The following is a 20,161-nucleotide window of genomic DNA, read 5'->3' as shown; positions in this document are numbered from 1 at the left end:
CAAGAGCAGGAACAAGGGCAGGAGCAATGGCAGCTCTCCCAGGCCTGGCCCATGAAAACCTCCCCTGCCTGACTCCACGCTGTTCCCCTTCCCCATCTCCATCCTCGCCCCGTGGAAGTGTTAAGAATGGTGCAGCCTCAAGACAGAAGAGGCCGCCCTGAACTGGGACTTGGAGAAGAGCTGCCCACCATCAGGAGCACTGTGTGTAACTTCTGTTGTAAAGAAGACCTACCTTTCTGTGTGTTGAACTACAGGCACGTGCGGTTGATTGTTATGGTGACTAATGTAATGTTACTTCGAGAGCCTCTGGGAACCTGATCACCTTTATGCTTCTGAGGGTTTGAGCAAATATGAGTGTGACACTGTGGAATGAAGCCTGTGTGCCTGAGGGTCTCATTTATGTGTTCACCGGGGCGACTCCCCAGGAGGGGTGCACCTGGGGCAAGTGCATGAGGCTACTTCCATGCATCTGAGCATGCGTGGGCCTGAGCGAATCTGAGGAACTGTGTTTCTGTGCACCTGGGCTCACGTCCCTAAGCACGTGTGCATACCTGAGCCTCCACACATCTTAGCAAGTGAGTTTCCCTAATGGGTCTGAATGGCTGTGGGTGCTCACCTGATGTGTGCACACCCTAAGGGTCTAAAGATGCACGTGTGCCCTTCACGTGCCACTGCATGGGTACCACTGAGCACACTGTGCACCCGGCACTGTGAGTACCTGTGTGGGCCAATGCAGGCCTGAGTGTGTGTGTGTGGACCCTGGGACTGAGCACACACAGCCCGCCTCTGAGAACGTGCCCACATGCACCCCTTGGAACCAAATCTAGACATCAGCAGGCATGTGCACCTCTGTGAGGGAATGAACACACATGTTGGTGCATGAGCATCTCCCTGCAGATATCTACGTACATCTTGGTGAGGACACATGGATACAGCTGAAGAACACACGTGCTCTGTGCTCTTAAGCATGGGTGTGCACTTCTTCATGTGTGTCCATGTTCTTCAGTGGGTACAAGCACGTGTGTACGTACCTGACATGAACACGCACACAGATCTCTGTGGTTTTTCAATGTGAGCATCTGTAAGTCTGAACACGTGTGGAATCCTATGATCCCTGCATACATGTGAGTTACACAGATGGGTCTGTCCACCATGTGCTGTGCGAGCTGGGTAATTCCATGAGTCGCAGGACATGGTGCAAAGCATGAGCCTCAATGGGTCTGAACACAAATGAGCACACGCTAAGACCTAAACATGTATGTGTCTCAAGTGTCTGAAACACGTGAGTGCGTCTACATCTCTGCGCACGTGTGTATGATTTGGAACATTTGGCATTTGCATTGATAGATGTGAGCATGGCTGGCCACGATGGCACTTGCCTGTAATCCCAGCTATGGAAGGCTGAAGCAGGAGGGTTGCAAGTTCAAGGTCAGCCTCAGCAAACTTAAAGAGGCCTTGTCTCAAAATGAAAAATAAAAAGGACTGCAGATGCAGCTCATTGGTAGAACACCTGGGCTCGAACCCTGGTACCCCCTCACACACACATGCACACAAAATAGATGTGAGAGCACATAGCTCTGAGCACTCATAAGGACCCTGGTGGGTTTAAGACATGTCAGATGTGCCAGCACCTTTGTGCTCTGTGCACACGTGTAAGTGTAAACCTCTGGGGCCAAACAGGTGAGCACCTGGGTGGAGGTGCTCTTAATCATGGGTGTGTACTTCTGCATGTGTGTCCATGGACTTCAGTGGGTACAAGTACGTGTGTACATACCTGACCTGAACACGCACACAGATCTCTGTGGTTTTTCAATGTGGGCATCTGTAAGTCTGAACATGTGTGTGGAATCCTATGATCCCTGCATACATGTGAGTTACACAGATGGCATTCTGACCCTGCACACCTTGGCGTGTTCCACGAGGCAGTGCATGTGTGCCTGGGTTGTGTGTCTGTGGGTCTCAACAGGCGTGTGTCAGCATGTCGGGCCTGCAGTGGTCCGAGTGTGCACATGCTCTTTGGCTTTAAGCATGTGTATGCCTCCGTGGGTCTGAGCATGAATAGCAGGTGCTTTTCTAGCTAAAACCCTGTGTGTTCGGGGCTGGGGCTGGAGCTGGGGCTCAGTGGCACAGCCATGTGAAGCACTGGGTTTGATCCTCAGCACCACATAAAAATAAATAAACAAAATAAAGATATTGTGTCCATCTATAACTAAAAATGTTTTAAAAACACCTGTGTGTGGGGCTGGGATTGTGGCTCAGCGGTAGAACGCTCACCTAGCAAGGGCGGGACCCGAGTTCGATCCTCAGCACCACATAAAATAAATAAATAAATAAAGGCACTGTGTTTTGTCCATCTACACCTAAAAAATAAATATTAAAACAAAACAAAACACCTGTGTGTGTGTGTGTGTGTGTGTGTGTGGAAGTGGGAATGTGTAAGCGTGCTGCTGGGCCTGTTGATATGTGTGACATGTGTGTGCATGCCTCTGGTCACATCACATGTGTGTGCACATGGATGTGTGCTTCCATGGGTGTAAGCCTGTGTGTGTTCTTCCTGTAAGTTGGATTCCTACAGGGGCCAGACCTGGAATACAAGATGGGGGCCAGGCCACCTCAGACGACAGGGGTGGTGCGACACATGGCCAACTTTAGGTACATGTCCCCCAAGTACACCCTCATTCAAGATAATTCACTAAGCAGTGGAGGAGGTACGGGGCCTGGGGACTATACAGGGCCCCAAGTTAGTGAAAAGGGTGGAGAGGTGAGCAGGCTGAGCAGTAAGCTCCCAGAGCCCCTGTACCCAGGGATGAGGCTCTGGAAGGTGGGAGGGGGTTGGGCCCTGGACAGCCACTGTCTCCAGCCAGGCTGTCTTGACCTTCAACACTGACCTTAAAGCCAAGGGGCTTGGCCTTCTGCTCCAGAAAAGCCTCCTTCTCTGGGGCTCTGGAGAAGCTCTGGCTGAAGAGGCTGGTGGTGTGGGGGTTGGAGGGAGTCCTACACCAGCCTGGGATGGGAGACCCTGGAGTCCATCCTGGTCCCTGCCTGGCTTCCCATCAGGATAAAGAGGACCACATTTAAGCCTTGGACTGGCGAGTGCACTTGCACATGCCAGAGATCCCAGTCTGGGGAAGAGCCGGTGGACTTCCTCTGGGGTCTCCGCCGCACTCTGCCGCCCTCTTGGCTATTTCTAAAGCTGGATGCTGGGCTGGCCCCCAGCCCCTCCTTATCCCTGGCTTCCAGCCCTCCCCCACCCACAACCTCCCCTCATACTGTGGCTCTTTTCCTAAGAGGACAACCCAGTGGTCAGTGACCTCACAGAGCCTTATCGGGGGACCACAGAGCTGCCAACTTCAACTCCTCCTCACTCCCTTGTCCTAACAGAGCCTGAAAGATCTCGGCCACCAGTGCCCACACTGGGATTCACGCCCAGCCCCTGGCTGGAGTCTGGGCTGGAGGATAGAGCCCGCCCAGAAGGTGGCCCTGGGGCAGCACAGTGTGCACTCCTCGTACTTGTGGGGTGACTATCTAGCCCAAGACAGCCTGTGCAGGGTCCAAGGGGAGCAGAGACTCCTTCTGTCACCAGGAGTTTCCATCCCAGAGTATGGGGCCAGGCAGTGTCTCATGACCCACACAGTCCCCTGTCCCCAGAACCTCATCCCAGGCTCTCATGGTCCATTCATCACAGCCATTTACAGCAAGCCTGGGTCAGCCAATGGAGCCCCAGACAGTACCCAAGCAGGACAAGGGGGAGTGCCGTGCGCCACGCTGCCATAGGCCCAAAGCCTCCAGAACAATGGTAGGGTTGGAGCATGCATCCCTGGGCTGAGACCCTCTGGGGGACAGAGGGGCAGCCCCAGCAGAGACCTGCCACAGTGGGTGGCATCTGTTCCAGTAAGCACAGCCCTGGGCTGTGGACAGGGAGCCTTGCAGCCCAGCGGCCAGCATCTCCTCCAAGAGCCCCTGGGCCCAGGACCATATACGTCCCTCTCAGCTCAGCCCACTACTGGGCACAGAGGGCAAACATGGCTTCAGCTTCTGGGTCTGGGGTCCCTTGTCCTTGGTCTCTGAACCTCAGCCTCTGCCCTAAGGCTCCACACTCCATGCTTTGATCCTGTTCCCTTCTTGCTCAACCCACACTCCATCCAGAGTGGCAGCCCACACTCAGCTGGAATGTCTCTTCTGATGCTGACAGGATCCCAGGACCCCGCCCCAGGCCAGATTCACAGAATGTGCCAGGATATGCTGCCCACCTCCTGACCACAACCCTTCCCTGTCTCTGTGCACACATGCCCCAGCCTCCAGCCTGCTGTACCCACAGCCCAGGGCGCCACCATTGCAAGGTAACAGGGAGAAGTCTCCAAAAAGCCAAGCAAGAGATGTGGGTGGCCCCTCCACTCCCACAGGCTCATCTGGGCTACACTAAGACCCATGCTCCCCACTAGTCACATCCAGTACTTTCTGCCTTCCCACAGCCAGCCTTGAGCCTCCCTTCACCCCAGCTCCTCTTAGCCACTGCCAACCTTCTCAGATGAGCAGCCAGGCATCCACCGTGCCATCTCACTCCCACCCTCAACTGCACACAAGGCCACCCACCCTGCAGGGCTGCTCTCTGCAGCTGCAACCTTGGCTCCAGCCAGCAGCATCAAGCTGAGGCCTGGAGGGCTCCCTGTGCCCCCACCCTCCAGAGACTTCCCTCCCAGCCTGCTCTCCTACAGCTGCTCCCCCACCAAATCTCCCCAGGGAACCCCAAGTCTGGTCTAGGGAGCACCTCCCACCCAGCTTGCGGCCAGGCCTTGGCCTGGCATCCCTGGCAGTCTCCACCCTAGGCACCCTCTGGACCAGAACAACAGACATGTCCCCGAGACTGGGAGGATTCAGGACCCAGCAGAGGCTTCCCTCTGAATGACCAAGAGAGTGCCGGGCCTTGGGGCTGCTGGGAGTTGTAGTTCTGAACCTGAGAGCTGATGGGAGTTGTAGTGTGTCCCCCCCCACCCACCCCCGCCCCAGGACTCCTAGAGCTGCAGTTCTCATCTAAGGAAACCGCTCCCTCATTCCCCTCCAGCTCCCCTTTGCACTCAACCCCAGGACTCTACGCTAAGAGCCTCACTATCTCCAAGGGATGGGACACCAACAGGCACCTTGGCAAAGGGCATCTAAGGCACCTGGGGGCTATAAGGTGGGGAGGGGGAGTATGGAGAGAGCTAAGGCCTGCAGCAGGTCCTGGGCTGGGGTCAAGTGACAGGGACTGTCGCCCACCTCCCAGCAGCGTCGCAGGGGCCCGGGGCAGGGGAGGGGGGAAAGGCACTCACCAGTACTGGGCTCACACTCCTCCAGATCCTCATCATCGCTCGGACACTCAGCCGAGGCCACCAGGAGGTCATCTGTGTTCTGTGGGGCGAGAGGAGGGGTGGGGAAGAGAGGGTCCAGGTGAGTCAGCAGACCCCACAGTCACCTTTTGAGGTGTGTGGCACCACAGGAGCTGGGCCCTGGCTAAGGCCCAGTACTTCCATCACTTGCTGGTGACCTTGGCCCTGCATTTCCTCCTGTGCAAAGGGACACCAGACAGTACCAGCCCTGGAGCCCCTGCAGCTCCCAAGGATCAGAAGCACATGCTGTGCTTTTTATTTCTAGGAAGCAAGGCGATCCGATGCCAGATCTGGGGCTATAGGGTGGGCAGCAAGGGATCCAGGACACCTTGGGGTAGGGACAGGTGGGGCAGGAGGCAAGGCACAGGGGCCCTCTGGAAGCTGCATGAGCAGAGAGGGACAGGGCCTGGAAGGGTTTCCTGGCTCCAGCTTCACCCCCACCCCATCACCCCTCATCTGTCTCCCAGCCCCCTTTCCGGAGAGAACCGGGCTGCACACAATAATTAGGGCTATGGTTGCCATGACAACAGGAGTCGACTTTGTCAGCATTTTCTCTCCTCCTGATTGCAAAGAAAGAGAATCCCTGAGATGAGTGTGCGTGAGGGGGAGGGGGCACTTGGGGTGTTAGGGAAGAGACCCAGGGAGGAAACCCAAATCTAGGCAGGACGAGAGCCCAAGAGGCTGCGGACGCAGAGAAGATCAGGGGGAAGGCCAAAGATGGGAGGGGGAGAGGGTCACACCTTGCCTGGTCCCCAGACCCTCATCTTCCCTTCTACGTCCTTGTCCCCAGGCTCCAGCTGCTGTCATGGGAGCTTCTCCATCACCGCATCACCCCTGGGGTCGCCACCTTCCACAGATGGTCTGCCCCCCTCTTGCACTGAGACCAGATGGCCCTTCAGAGATCTGGAGGGCACTGGGTGTGGTGGTTGCCCAGCCTTGGGTAGAGCTCAGTCTTCCAGGCTCCCTACTCCTAGAAGCAGGGCCCTGGGGAACTGAGTCCCTTTAGATCTCTGGGTGGCATAGGAGAGAGGAAGGGACACATGTTTGTCTCTCCCACCTGGCTTTCTCCAGCTAGCTGGGTCCCAGCTCTTTGCAGCACAGGCTGTCAGGGAGGGACCTTGGAGCACTGAGCTCAGCGCTCAGAGGTAGAGGCTAAGACAGACTGGCGAAGTTAGGGACATGTCCTCATGGCCACCCCCAGATCCCTCCTAGCGGACAGAAGTCCCTCCATACCTGGAAACCCAGTAGCCCAGGCAGTGAGACAGGGTGATGGGAGGTGGAAGCACCATGGGGACAGGGTGGCTAAGCAAGACCAGCGCACCAGATGTGAGCCCTTGTCAGCTCAACCAACAATCAGCAGGATACTCCACGGGCCCCGGGGCTGCCTCTGTAACCCCCCAGGCTTTCTCAGCTTTGACACTCAGGAAAGCCAGGACCCCCCTGCTCCTTGGAGCCTCATTCCCCAGGTGTGGCCCACTTGAGTCCCCTTGGGTCTACCACTCTAGCCTGACCTGACCCTGGGCACCCCTGTGCCGGTGGGGTGAGCACTACAGGAGAGTGAAGCTCCAGGGAACTGTCTGCACCCTGCTCAGACTGGCAGGCACAGAGGAGGACACTGAGGCCCACTAGTGGGGGTGCCTTTCCAGGTCACAGGAAGAGGATGTGTGAAGGCAAGGGACCTGCAACCAGGGCCTGTCCCCCAGCAGGGACTACAGCAAACTAGGAGAGGCTGCTCCTGGCCTACCGCAGCCTCTGGAGAGGAGCCAACCACCCAGGGTGACTGCATCTGACTTCTCCAGTGTGTCCCCTTTGCCCAAGATGTTGACATCCTGGTAATGCCCATCTCCCACTACCTGCCCTCCCAACACTGGCCAGGGCCTTCGTGAGGACCAGAAGGGTCAGTTTGCCCCCATCTCCGGTGTAGATTTCCTGGCTCTTGGGTGGGGTGGGTGGTCTTCCCTGGTCAACTCCCCCCAACTCTGGGAATGAACCCCTTCTAGAAATAGTGGCCCTCACACCTTCAATGTCCCTGGTCACCAGGGTGAAAGCCACTTCCCTCAACTAAACCATCACCATGTCAACAAGGTCAGGGACATCAGCCTCCAGGATGCTACCAGACCCCTGAGACCTTCACCCAAAGTCAGAGAGGGCCTCACCTGGGTGGTGCTGTCCCTCAGCGTGGGGGAGCGGCCCCGGCGCGTGGTGGTAGTGGCCATAGTAGTAGTAGTCTCCATGATGGTGGTGGCCATGTCGGCCAGCAGGGTGGTGGCCGTGGTCTCCGCACTGAGCAGCACGGACGGCCCCTCCCCCACCAGGCGCAGATGGCCCTCAGTCCGCACGTTGGGGTCGCTCTCGGCGGCCAGCGCCAGCACCTTGAGCCCATTGTAGTAGAGGCCGGACACCTGGCCCTGGAAGGGGCGGCCCTGATCCCGGCCCCCGATCTTGATGGCAGCCTGGCTGTTGAAGATGGTCAGCTGGCGTCCTGGGGTAGGGGGCGATGGGAGAGTGACGGAGAGGGTGACAGACAGGAGGGGCAGGCAGTAGGGGGAGGCCAGGAAGGGATGGGAGAATGGAGGGGAGCCAAGGGAAGGCGAGAGGAACCAGGAGGAAACCGCAGGTGGGGTTGGGGAGAAATGAGGAAGGGGTAGACACCAAAGGGAAAGTCCTTGTCAGCCAAAGCCCCTAGCCCAGCCAGGAGGGACCCCAGCAGGGGAGGGTCCCCAGAGCACACATGAGCTGGGAAAGGGAGCCATCACCCTTCTACCCACCATGCGCATGCCTTCTCCACCTCCACCTGGCCCTCTCGGCTCCCCTTCCAAGGCCATCACCCGGCTTCTTCCTGCGCCCTCAATGCCGTCCCCATCTTCTCCCACTGCTTCCCCACACACCCCACCCGTGCCCAGCCCTGAGCCATGGAGCCCTCAGAAGTGGCAGATAGCGGAGACCAAGAGGCAGACACAGAGCGGGCGCTGCCCGGCCAGAGGAGGCGGATGAAGGGCGGCCAGTGAGTGGCCCCGCCCGGCCAGCTCCCGGCCGGCCCCGCCCACCTGCAGTCCCGGCCCCGCCTACCCGCAGCCCCGGCTCCGCCCACCCGCAGCCCCGGCTCCGCCCCTGCCAAGGCCCCGCCACTGCCCCGCACCGGGCGGCCAGCACAGCCCTTCCTCCCCGCCTGGGTGTGCAAGCACAGAAATGGAAAACGTTAAAGGGACCTTGCTTCGCTCGCTGACAGCCAAAAACCGCTCCAGCTCCAATCTCGCCCCGCACTCGGCCGTATTACACCTCAGAATTCCCACCTGCGTGGGGTTTGGCTGTTCACTTTGGTTTTAGTGGATCTGGGGGTCGGTTTAACCCTCTGAGTTTGTTTGTTTTGGTTTGGTTTTTAGAAAAGATATTTATTATGTTTAAGTTTAGATTTAACTTTGATTTTGGTGTTGCTTATTTTGGTGGGGAGGGATTGGACAGACGGACTGCTCCGTTGCCCCTTCTCCCCTGGACCTTCAGCTGCTGACTCTGGGGATTTTAAGTCCTGGCTTAGCCCTTGTTAGCCTCTGGTTAGTGCCTCGTTAAAGATCTGGTTTAGAGTTAGGTGTCTGTAAGCCCTGCCCCCAAAGCCTGGGCTGAGGATAGTCCAACTTGTGAAACCCACAGCTCTTTGGAAACACGGGCTCTCTGGGACACCCAAATCCCTGGAACCCCCAATCATCTGCCTGGCCTCTGGCCAATTATGGGCACTGGTGTGTTTCCTCAGCCTCCATGCTCAGCCTCTCCTCCTCCAGCACCCGCTCACTGCCCACGCAAGCAAGAACAGCCCTAGAGCATCACTGTTTCCTTACAAATAAGGGAGCCAGAACCCATAGACAAAGGGGACTGATGGAAGCAGCTCAGGACAGACCCTGAGAACCACCTTATTCAAGTTTATTCTTAGGCGTAAGAATAATAGAAAAACAGCCAGGCAGAGTGGCGCTTGCCTTGTAATCACAGCGGCTTAGGAGGCTGAGACAGGAGAATTACAAGTTTGAGACCAGCCTCAGAAACTTGGTAAGACCCTGTCTCAAAATTAAAAATAAAAAGGGCTAGGGATGTAGCTCAGTGATAGAGCCTCCGGGTTTCATCTCTAGTACTACCAAAAAAAAAAAAAAAGGAATTATAAGAAAAAGGAGAGGGTCATGGTGGTCAAATGAGTTTGAGAAGCAAACTAGTCATTAAACAGGGTCCTTTCTTGAAGGACCTCTCAGAGCCTTTATGAAACTAATGTACATGTGCATCTCTGAGAGGAAGAAACAGGACTTGGCAGTTTCCAAACTTATCTTACCACAGTCCCTTTCTTGTGAAGCATCTCATGGGACTGTTTCACAGGACATGTTTTGGAACTAGAAAATTGATTCATTCTATAAATATTTATTGAGCACCTACCATAAGCCAGGCCCTGACAATAAACATCCCCTCCAAGAACTCCTCGCCCTTGCCTCGGATACTTTCCTGAGGCTTCTCATTGCATGGCACACTTGCAATATGCTTGGGAGGTGGGCTGAGCAAGGACCAATGTCCTTTCTTATCAAGGAGGGTGCTAGCTTAGCTGAGGGAAGCACTGGGCCAAGGCCACACCCAAAGTGAGCTCCCTTTTCCACTCCTTGAGAAACTCAAATCTCTCACTTTCTAGAAAATAAATGCAAGCCTACAGAAAAGGTCAAGGATAGCTGGACCCCAAGTCCTACCCAGCCCCTAGCAGGGCCTATCCAGTTCTCCCTAACCTTTGGGGTCACAAGTTGCCCAGCCTCAGCCCAGGCTGATCCCTTGGCCTCTCTGATTCTGGGAGAAGGAGGTGGGTCACGGGAGAGGAAGCCACCTGACTTTAGCAAACTTGGTCCTGTGGCCCCTGCCCCTGCCCCCACCAGCCATGAATGCCTCAAAGGGTTAAAGTTCGCCCCGCTGGAGAGAGCAGCCCAGTGTGGCTGGGGGCTGTAGGTTTTAGCGATGTCTATTACAGTCCCTTTAACTTTTTGTCCTGTTATGGATTTATCACATCTGGTTATCAGCATTTTAGGCCCCTCTGGTGTGGGGGGCTGGAAGTTACATTTGGGGGTTTTATTGGGGAAGGCCCCAGTGGACATTTAAAGCACAGTTATCAGCTGGTTAAGTGGGGGTTTAACAGTTCTGCTTCCCCCTGGAGTTTAGCCTTAGAGGTACAGAGCTCGCCCCTCCTCCACTGGGACTGGGATGACTTTGCCATTGACCCCCAACTTCCCTTGAAGCCTTCTCCCCCTCACCCAGTGGCACCCCACCTGCCACCTTACTCTCAGCCCAGCAGGGAGAAGCCCCTGCAGGCCAAGGCCTCCCTCCCTCCCTCCTTTAGTCTCCCCCAGGTCTCCACTACTTCTGAGAGGTCCTGTGGGCCAAAGGGGCCCCTCCCAGAGAGTGGCCACAGGAGCTAGCTTCAGGGTCTTTCCAGAGGATCTGAGGCCCCAGGTCTTCCCGTTCTCCTCAGCTGGCCCCAGTTAGGCCTTCCCAGCCTTCTTCTGGAGCCCTGGATCAGCCTTTCCTTCTCTCCAAACCCTTCCTATCTCCAAGTGCCCCGCAGCCCTGCAGAAAAACCTCTGGGACCTGACCTACCAGCCCAGGGAGCTTCTGTTCTCCGGATTAGAAAGAGAAGGAAGCCTCTCTCTCCCTTAGAAAAACCCTTCGCCCAAAACAAAGGTGCTGACTACAAAGGGGCCAAAGCGCCCTGGCAGGACAGGACAATCGTCCCTTCACTTGGGCCCGGGCAAGGCAAGGGCGGGGAAGAGAGAGCTCTGCACCTCTAAGATAGTGTTTTAAAGTTAGTTAGTTAATTAATTAATTAATTCTGGTTAATTACCTTTGTCGAGCAGCCACTCATCTACTACTCGACCAAGCCGGTAGGGGATTCTCTGTCTAGCAATCGCCAGGCGCTCGTTATCAAAGTTTCCTTGGAAAAGTTTAGAAAGACAGTAGGTTTCTCAGGCGGCGAAGTCCAAAGGAGTTAGAAAAGTAATTATGCATTTCTCAGGAGACCCAGAGTAAGCAGCGACATCCAACAAAAAGAGGGGAGGCAGGAAAAGAAATGTGGGTCCCTCTTCTCCCGGGGGGGCCCCCTCCCTAGGCTCCCATCCAGAGCCAGCCCCACCCTGGGGGCGGGAGCAACCCAAAGAAAAAGAGGGAAGAGAAGAAAAGGCAAGGGAGGTACAGAAAAGGCAGCGGAAGGTCAAGTCAGAGATTAAACGGGTTTATCTGGTTCATCGGCTGAGGCCCTCTTCCTTCGCCATCCCAAAGTGGGCGGCGGGACAGGGGCAGGGCATTTAGCAGGTTTAAATTGGGGGGGGGGGAGGCCTCGTGGCCCAGGTGGCCCAACTGGCTACTGTGTTTAGAGGGTGGTTTAGAAGTGGGGGGGTGGGTTAAGCGGGGTTTATGCGGCATTTAAGGGGTCTCCCGGCACACGCATCCAACCGCGAGATTTAAAGCACTCTCCAAGCCACTGTGACTCTCTTCACCTCTGTGCTCAGTCCAGCTGCCCCTCACTTCCCCCTCCGTGCTACACCCTGGCCCCCACATTAACCCTGCTCCAGCTTGACCCCACCTCTGCTTCTCCTCATGCTAGTCCCAGCTCCCTCAGTACCTGGTGACCACTATAAGTGACCTCATAGGCCCCAACCTCTTCTCCCACAACTCTCTCACCCTCCCCCGCAGGCATCCAGCCCTCCTGGCTGGCTCCCCCTGGCTCCAAGCAGGCTTCCCGCTCCTTCCTGCCCTTCCCGCCAGCCTCAGCTGCACGCCTCTCCTTCCTCTGCAGGCTCTGCCCGCCCCTCAGCCTTCCTCCTTCAGACTTCTTCTCCCAATTCTAACCCCCTCTCCATCCTTGGCTGCCCATCTGGATACCCACCTGCTCCTCTCTCCACTCCCAATCTGCAGTCCCTGGAGACAGAGCGGGAGGGCGTGCATGAGCCTGTGTGCTCGTGCACACCTAGGTGGAAAGGGGTTGTCAGTGTGCCTCTGGGTATGTACGTGCTACTCCTGGGCTGTGGGTGATCCCAAGCCACAGCAAGAAGAGCAACCGATGGCCTTTGGGAAGCTGGCTACTCCTCCCATGTAAAACACTCCCATGCACTGTGAACACCTGGGCTGGGGGAAGAGGCTGCGCTCCCCTCCCCACTCCAAGGCTCTGGCTTGGATCTGCGTGTGCACACCCCCCCCCCCCATGAATGTGGATGTAGCTGGTGCCTCCTTAGGTTCTTATAAGACAATGAGACTCTGCCTTTCCTATAAATTAAAAATGGATAATTCGATCATCTGTGTGTATGTGTGTGTCCTGAAAGGGAGAATGTACATCTGACTTGTTGGAGGGCAGCTGAGTATATAAAAACTCTAACAAAAGCCTTGTTTATCAAGCATCTCTATCGGTTCTAGCACTTTCCTTGGATTTCACATGGAATCCTCACAGCATCACTATGAGGCAGGTATGATCCTCGTGGTTTGGAGGTGGAAGCTGAGTCTCAGAGAGGCTAGATGGCCCCAGGCAGCCTTTCCCCACCCACAGTCAGAGGTTCCTCAACAGAGCAGACAGGCATAACCTCTTTACCTGGCCTCCCAGGACTGCTGGGCTCCAAAGGGTAATGCTCTGGACAGGAGTCCTGGCCTACTACAGTGAGGCCTTCATGCCCCCAAGTCCAGCTCTGTCCAGCACAGGCCCATGTCATCCCTGCCCTGGTGCATGTGTGTCTGAGACGGAGTGAACTCTGATGGCCCAGAGCAATCATACCACACAGCCCTAGCAGTCAGGGTCTGCTTATGGCAGGGGCTGAGGCTTCCTATAGGAAGGTTGGTGTATCTGAGTGACCCCACACATGCTCAGGGCCTTGGCATAGACTAGCATCCCTCTGCAGAGCTGTTTTCTCATGGGTGTGTTTGACCTTATGAATGTCAGCAGTGGTTTGTATGCCTGGGGTTGGCCTATGTGTACATCAGCCTCTGAATTTATCAGAAGGGGCTCTGTGGGCCTCATTATCTCAGGAGCTACCCAAGAACGTGTGGGTGCAAGTCTGCATGACTGGAAGTCATGGGACTTACTGGCTCCTTGTTCCAGTCTGGGTGAGCCCAGAGGGTTTGCACCCTGGCCTGCCCATGCCCCTCCATCAGCATGGAGCAGCCTCTGCCTGGGCCTGGCTGTTGCTCTGAGTGATGGAGGCTGCAGATGTTCACTCTCTCCTCAGATGGGTCCTGTGTGTGATTCTGCAGTGCCAGCCAGCCTGTATCTCAGCATCTCTGTGTCCCTGCAGCTCTCCCTGCACTATTACTGTCCCCTTCCTCTTTGTCTCCTGTGCTGGGCTCTCCTGCACTCTGTCCACCTCTTCTCTCCATGGCTGGCTCTGCGGGTCAGTTTCCCCATCTCTCTCTGCTTATCTTCTGAAGTTGCCTCCATCTTTGCCTACGTTTTAGTGACTATTTCCAGGCCTCTCCACTGCTTCTTTTCTGTTTCCTCTCACTCTGGTATCTTACAGGGGCTCCAGTTTCTCCTTTTATGTCTTCATCCCTGTCCTTCCCCTGTGCTCCTCAGACCTTGGATTGTCCTTGAACAGCACAGCAGTCACCCTGCTGGACTGGGTTCATCTGCACCTCTGAGGGTCCCTGTGTCCTGATCACCTGTGTTCCCCAGGGCCAAGCACAGACCCTGACATGTAGTCAGTTGTCAATGAAGGTTGGTGAATGTATTCGACCCTGTTTTTCACTTCTGTCATTTGTTTCTCTCTCCCTTTTGCCATGTCCCTCACTCCTTGAGACACTGAGGTTTCTTTTTTCTGGGTCTCCCTAGCTTCTTCCCTTCTTCCCTTCTTTACCTACTCCATATATATATATATATATATAAACACCTTGCTTGGTTCTTTCCTTGGTTGTTTTTGGGAACAACCCTGCTTCCTGCCAAGACACCTTTTATGTTACTTCTGGATCTTGTCTCCTAGGTTTCTGCATCTGCCTCCCCATTTCCGCCTGTCTCTGCTTTCTGAAATCATCCTGTCCTCAAGCGCATCAGATCTCCCAGCGGCTATCTTTCTACCACTTCTCTGCACCCAAACTGGACTCTGGCCTTGCACTCCGCCCTCACACCAGATGCTGTAATCCCACCACTGCGGCCTATCCCAGCCCCCCAAATCCTGATGAGCCTTAGCCACGCCCCCGCCTTGGTCCCGCCCCCGCAAGCCTTGCCTTGCCGGTAGCCACGCCCCACAGCCAGAAGCCTGCTCCACTTAGTCCCGCCCCGGAACGCCCCGCGCTCCTACCTGAGGCCTCCGGCCTCCCGCCCCGCCCCGCCCCGCCCCACCCCGCCCCACCGCGCCTCCTCCGCGGGCCTGAGCCGCCTACCTGCTGGGTACCGCTCGTTGACCGGCCAGCTGTCCACCTGCAAGGTGGCGTTGCCACCGCTTCGAGTGAAACGCACCACATGGTATTTGCCGTCGCTCACGATGGCATTGGGCTCATCGATGGTAATGTCGTCCGTGCCCACGTTAAAAATCACCCCCACGGTGCCCTGGTCCTGGTAACAGGGAGGTAGAGGTCAGCTACAGACAGAAATCAACTATTCATGCCTCCTAGACATCCATCTGTGGATACCACCAGCCTAACTCCGCAACATTTCACAGCACAATACAACTTGCTCAGGTCTCAACAGTCCAAGGAGGTGGGCAGGCTTGAGCCCTCCACCCTCACTCACAACCAAGGGAGTTACCTAGGCTGAAGTTGGGGGCACCACCATGGGGTGCAAAGCCAAGACCTGGAGCCCTTTCCACTAATCACCTCGGTCTCTTGCCTTTTGATTCATCCAGAGCATTTGCAAAGAATATTTACAGAGCACCTATGCTATTCAAGTACCACTGAGCCCAGATTGGGATGATCAGCATGGGGCATCAGCATGCCACTTCTGAGCTTCTCAGGGCCCATGCAGTCAGACTGTGGCTGCAGGGGTAACCCAGACACAGACAGGTCTGCAGAAGGGGAGCAAAGAGGCTGAACAACCCTGCAGAGTTCTGCCGGTGGCTCCAGAATGAGAGAAGGAACTTTGCTGAGATCCCAAAAGTGACAGGCCTATGGGTACTGGGTGCATGTGTTCTGGTCATCCCCACACAATGCTCTGAGGAAGCTCATAGCACCCCATTTTATCCAGGAAGACACTGAGGGCCAGAGAGGTTAAATAACATCTCAAAATCTCATAATTCGCATGAAGGGACCCCCAGGTTTGGACTCCAGCTGTTCTATCTCCAAAGCCAGTGTTCTTACCACTTGCCCACTATTCTGAGATACTGACTCAAAGGGCCTGGGGTGGGGTGATCTGCTGAGGCCAGCTATCCACCTGCAAGGTCTGGCAAGCCAGCAGAAAGCACACATGGCCCTGTGTCTAAGCCCCTATTCCATTCCTCTGTGCCTCCTAGGCACCCTCCTAAACCCAGCCCTGGAGTCAGCCCAGAGCTCCACCCATAGGACTGACACAGGGCTCCCTAGGCCCCCTGGGTCATTCACAGGGTCTCAGCCCAGCATAGAAACACACTATACTTTTGGGGTCTTCCTGAAAGACGGCCAGTCCAACCTGGGCAAAAAGAACTTCCTATATCTAGCAGAGCTGAAAGGCCTGGTGACCCTGTGGATGGGGGCGGGGGGGCTCACAGATGGGGCAGGGGCTTGGGCAGAGAGAGAGCTGAGGGGCAGGATGTGCAGCTGTGGTTTCCTTGGAGACCCATGCGGTATCCTTTCCCCACTTATGGGGTGCAGCTCTCCCTCTCCTAGAACCTGGGAAAGTCACACACACAGGCAGGCATATACACGCACACGCCCCCAGTCACACACGCATGCAGCAGCTCTCCTCAAATGCATTACAACAGGGAAACTGAGGCCAGGCTTGCCTGACAAAGACTATTAGCAAGCCCCACCCATCCGCCACCCACAGACTGACAACATCCCCAGGGAGACGCTCATCATCGGCTCCCCACACACCCTGGAAGGGAGCAGCAGAGCCTCCCTCGTTACTATTGTTAGTAATAATATTACCCAGAATAGTAACAGCCCCTTGGATGCCTCTGAGGGTTCCTCCCCACGAGGCTCCGCCCAAGCAGTAATGGTCAAGGACACGTGCTGTCTGGAAGCCAGCAGCAGAGGGCCAGCCCGGGGAGCTGGAAGGCAGGACGCCTGGGTTCCCTAGGAGGCAGCCAAGCTCTCAGCCGTGTGCTCCGGGGGAGAGGCAGCTCCCCAGAGCCGCTCCCGATGTGAAGTCAGTTGTCACTTCTGTTAAAGTCATTAATTCCTAATTCCCCAATTACCTCATTAGGCGGCGGTGGGGAGAACGCGGCCGCTCCTACAGCAAATAATTATGGGAGTCAAAATTAATTTGGCAAAGTGGAGCGACGCTTTATTAGAAACGTCAAATTGCTTTTCTCTTATTTTGCTGCCGCCTCCCCACTCTCTGAGAGCTGCTAATGACGCTGTGGTGGGAGCTGATGTGTCACCAGGGGAGGAGGGGGCTTAGGGGCTCCCCTCAAGGGGCTCTGGACTATTTGGTGCCCAACAGAGTTGGCCTCTCTGGTGGCCCCTGCCCTTTCCAGGCTCCCCGACCCTAGCACGGGGCCTCCCTTCCTCCCAGGCCTCTGCAGCACCCAGACACCAGGCCTTGCTCCTCCTGGGCCCTGCACCAGGTGAGGCATAGGGGAGGGAAAGGGAGGATGTCCCTTCTCCCAGCCTGGACCACTCCCCTCTCCCCTCTGCCCTGGGACCAAGCAGGAGGCACAGAGCACACACAGACTCCATCCAGGTGGCACGTCACACATGACTGGGGTACAGAGGGCTGCGTGCAGGTGGGCGGGGCCATGCGTGCTCTACATGCAGGATGTCAGCGGAGCTGCCTGACATCCCTCTGCCCTCTTACTGTGCTGCACACCTGGGGGAACTGAGGCTTAAGAGTGCAGTGATTTGAACAAAAATAGAGCCAGGAAGGGCAGAGCTGGGATTCAAACCCAGACCATCTGCTCCAAAGCCACGCCTGGCCTCACACATGAACAGAGATAAAGGAACAGCCATCCATGCTCACAGAGGACATGGAACACGGTCACACCCTGCCACACAGGGTGACTGAAACCACAGCACACGCCACTCCTCGGGGAAATAGAAACGCATAGCTACATCCTCAACCAGAGACTGGCGGCACCCACAGTCACAGCCGTTCTGTCGACACACAACCATCACATACCCGGCACCGCACTGCCGTCCACAGCTGCACCGTCTCTCACAACAGGCTGCCACTCACTAAGTTAGAGACACTGTCTGTCTCGCTCACTCACAGGCACAGAACTCCCAGGCCTATCCCAGTGTCCCACTGGCCACTCTTCCCTCTGCACCCTTCCCAACAGGTCTGTGCCTGTCAGCTGCCGCTGCCACCCTAGCCATGCTCTGCCACAGGACTCCTCGGCCTCCTTGCTCCACACCCCAGTCAGGGGAGAGGTGACTTGGGATCTGATGAGCTGTCTGTGACGGGGGCCACAGTGCCCTCCTCAAGCAGATGGGAAGGGGCAGCGTCCACACAAGCCTTCTCCCCTGGCTTCCTCTGCCCTCCCACTCTGCCCTCCTTAAAGTGAGGGCAGCCTGCCCCACCCTCGCAGCTTAAGGGCCTGGCCAGGGCCAGCCTGTGGGATGCAGAGAGCCAATGAGGTGGCTGAAAGGGGCTACAAATATGGTGTTGGAGGGAAAGTCAGAGGCCCAGTACTAAAGACTGGGGAGGAGGCAGGGAGAGGCTAAGACCAGAAATGAAACGGAGCAAGGCCAGAGGTTCCAGGGAAGGTGGTGGGGCAAGGTCTGAGATGGGGTAAAGGGCCAGGAAGGACAGGGACCCAGCTGAAGACTGGAGTTAGAGGAGAACCTGGGAGGTGAGGATCAGCTGGTATGGAGGAGGCCCTGAGACGCCTGAGACATGCTGAGAAGGAATGGAGGTCACAGACAGGACAGCGAGGGGTGAGGTCCACGGTGCGGGTGGAGGGACAGAAAAAGGCAGAGCTGGGTGGGACCAGAGGTCAGGGCAGGGATGTAGGGCGGGGCCAAGAGGTCAGTGAAGAGTGAGCTTAGACCGTCAGGAAGGGGCTGCTGGGAGGGCAAAGGTCACAGAAACAGAGGTCAAGGGCTGGCCAGAGGCAGGAGCAAGGTTTGAAGGCAAGGTAAAGAGAAGGTAGGAAGTTGCAGGACAGGGAAATCTGAAGGAGGGGCAGAGCATGGTGGGCTGCTCTAGGTGGACTAGGAATGAGCAGGGGCAGTCACAGATGTAGGGACATTCTGCAAGCCTGAGAATGGCCTGGAAGGCCCTTGACTATATATATATATCCTGAAAGGAGAAAGTACACACAGACTCGGGGGTGGGGAGCTGGGCACCTACAAACCAGATGGGTGGCTCTAGGAGTCCTGGTGAATGACTGAGAGGTGGGCCAGGTCCCAGAAACAGAACTTCTGTGGGAAGCCCCAAGGATGAGGGAATGAGGCTCTGGAGGCTCCCCGTGAAGGGAATAGTGGAGGTGCTGACCCACAGCCATGAAGGACATAGTGTACGTGGAGCAGGGCAGGGTGAGACGGCCGGAGCACTTACGATGTGCAGCTGCAGGTAGTCTCCGAGGCCCGAGGCACTGTCCACCCGCACCAGCACAGCGCTCCGCTGATGGGTGCTGAAGCCCACGGCCAGGCGGTCCATCCTTGTGCTAGGCCGGTCATTGGGAGGCCAGGTATAGGTGATGAGCGCTCCCCCCTTCCCAAAGATGTATGTGGTCCCGGCTGCAGAGAAAGGGAAAGGGAGAGAGGGAGAAATGGCATCAGAAGGGTGAGCTCAGCAGGTCCCTGGAGTTGTGGCAGGGCATGGAGACACCAGGTCCAAGGTGTGGGTCTTCCATGGTGATGTCCACAGCAGCCACCAGCCCCACAGTCCTAGGGAACAGTTGGCAGGCGGGTGCCAGGGTGAGAACCTGTGCATGCACAGACAGATGTAGCTGCCTCATCAAGAATTCTAGCTTTAATTACAGCAAAACAGAGAGATAATAGAGTGAGTGACACAGAGAGAAAGTACCCAGAGAGAGGCTGCAAGGGGACCAAGATGACAAGAGTACCCTGGGCCGGAAACCCAGGGGCTTGATTCGGACCAGCGTACTTCTCCCAAGGCTGGCAGAGGTGACAGATTCAAGTATGTGTCTCTTTGGGGCCAGAGCTGAGCAGCACCAAGGCAAAAAGGAGCCCCAGGCGATGGCGGGAAGATGAGCAGGGCTGTGGGCAGCTCTGACTCATGGCCCATCTCTGGCTTACGGCCAACATCTCCCCCAACCAGTCCCCTCCAACCCCCTGGGAATCTTCCTGGTTTGTCCAGGACTCCCTGCCTCCACCCAGGGGTGCCTGGGTCCCAAAGCAGAGTCCTGGAGCCCTGCCCAGAAAGAAAGAGACAGTGGGGAGGGGGACCTGACAGCCAGAGGAGGAAGGAGGCAGAGACAGATGGACAGAGAAGGACAGAGAGGGATGTAGGTGAGAGAAGCAGGAGAGTGGGAGCCCAAGATGTAGGCTCCCTCTCCCCGCCCTCCCCCACCCCACCCTCTCTCCCCTTCTCCCTCTCCTCTTCACCATCCGGCTGCCGGGGGCGGGTGTGAGGTCCCTAACGATCTCAGCCCCAAAATAAACCCCATTAGTCGCCATGTTCCCTCCTGCGGGCTGACTGAGCTCCCTGGGGGTGGGGGTGGGGGGCTGGTCACCCAGTTTCCGGGAAAAGAGTCTTGTCTGGGAGGCCT

At 56.5% G+C, this 20,161-nt stretch overlaps 1 protein-coding gene across 13 annotated transcripts in view; it reads right to left on the bottom strand.

Annotated features, from left to right (window-relative positions):
• Positions 1 to 20,161, bottom strand: part of Nrxn2 (neurexin 2) — a 96,125-nt gene that overhangs the window by 8,144 nt on the left and 67,820 nt on the right. For 10 of the 13 annotated variants that reach the window (XM_027944038.3, XM_027944040.3, XM_027944041.3 and 7 more), the window contains 5 exons: positions 18,985 to 19,166; positions 14,736 to 14,907; positions 11,221 to 11,310; positions 7,523 to 7,848; positions 5,310 to 5,388 (listed from right to left, as the gene is read on the bottom strand). In XM_027944038.3, coding sequence (XP_027799839.1) covers positions 5,310 to 5,388; positions 7,523 to 7,848; positions 11,221 to 11,310; positions 14,736 to 14,907; positions 18,985 to 19,166 — 849 coding nt within the window. The remainder of the gene's footprint in view (positions 1 to 5,309; positions 5,389 to 7,522; positions 7,849 to 11,220; positions 11,311 to 14,735; positions 14,908 to 18,984; positions 19,167 to 20,161) is intronic. The other 3 variants (XM_027944043.2, XM_027944044.2, XM_027944045.2) reach the window with 1 other exon arrangement.

This window comes from Marmota flaviventris, chromosome 9 (genome assembly GCF_047511675.1).
Source record: "Marmota flaviventris isolate mMarFla1 chromosome 9, mMarFla1.hap1, whole genome shotgun sequence".
NCBI lineage: Eukaryota > Metazoa > Chordata > Mammalia > Rodentia > Sciuridae > Marmota > Marmota flaviventris.
Note: the sequence above shows the minus strand (reverse complement) of the source record. Positions and strands in the feature narration are given on the sequence as shown.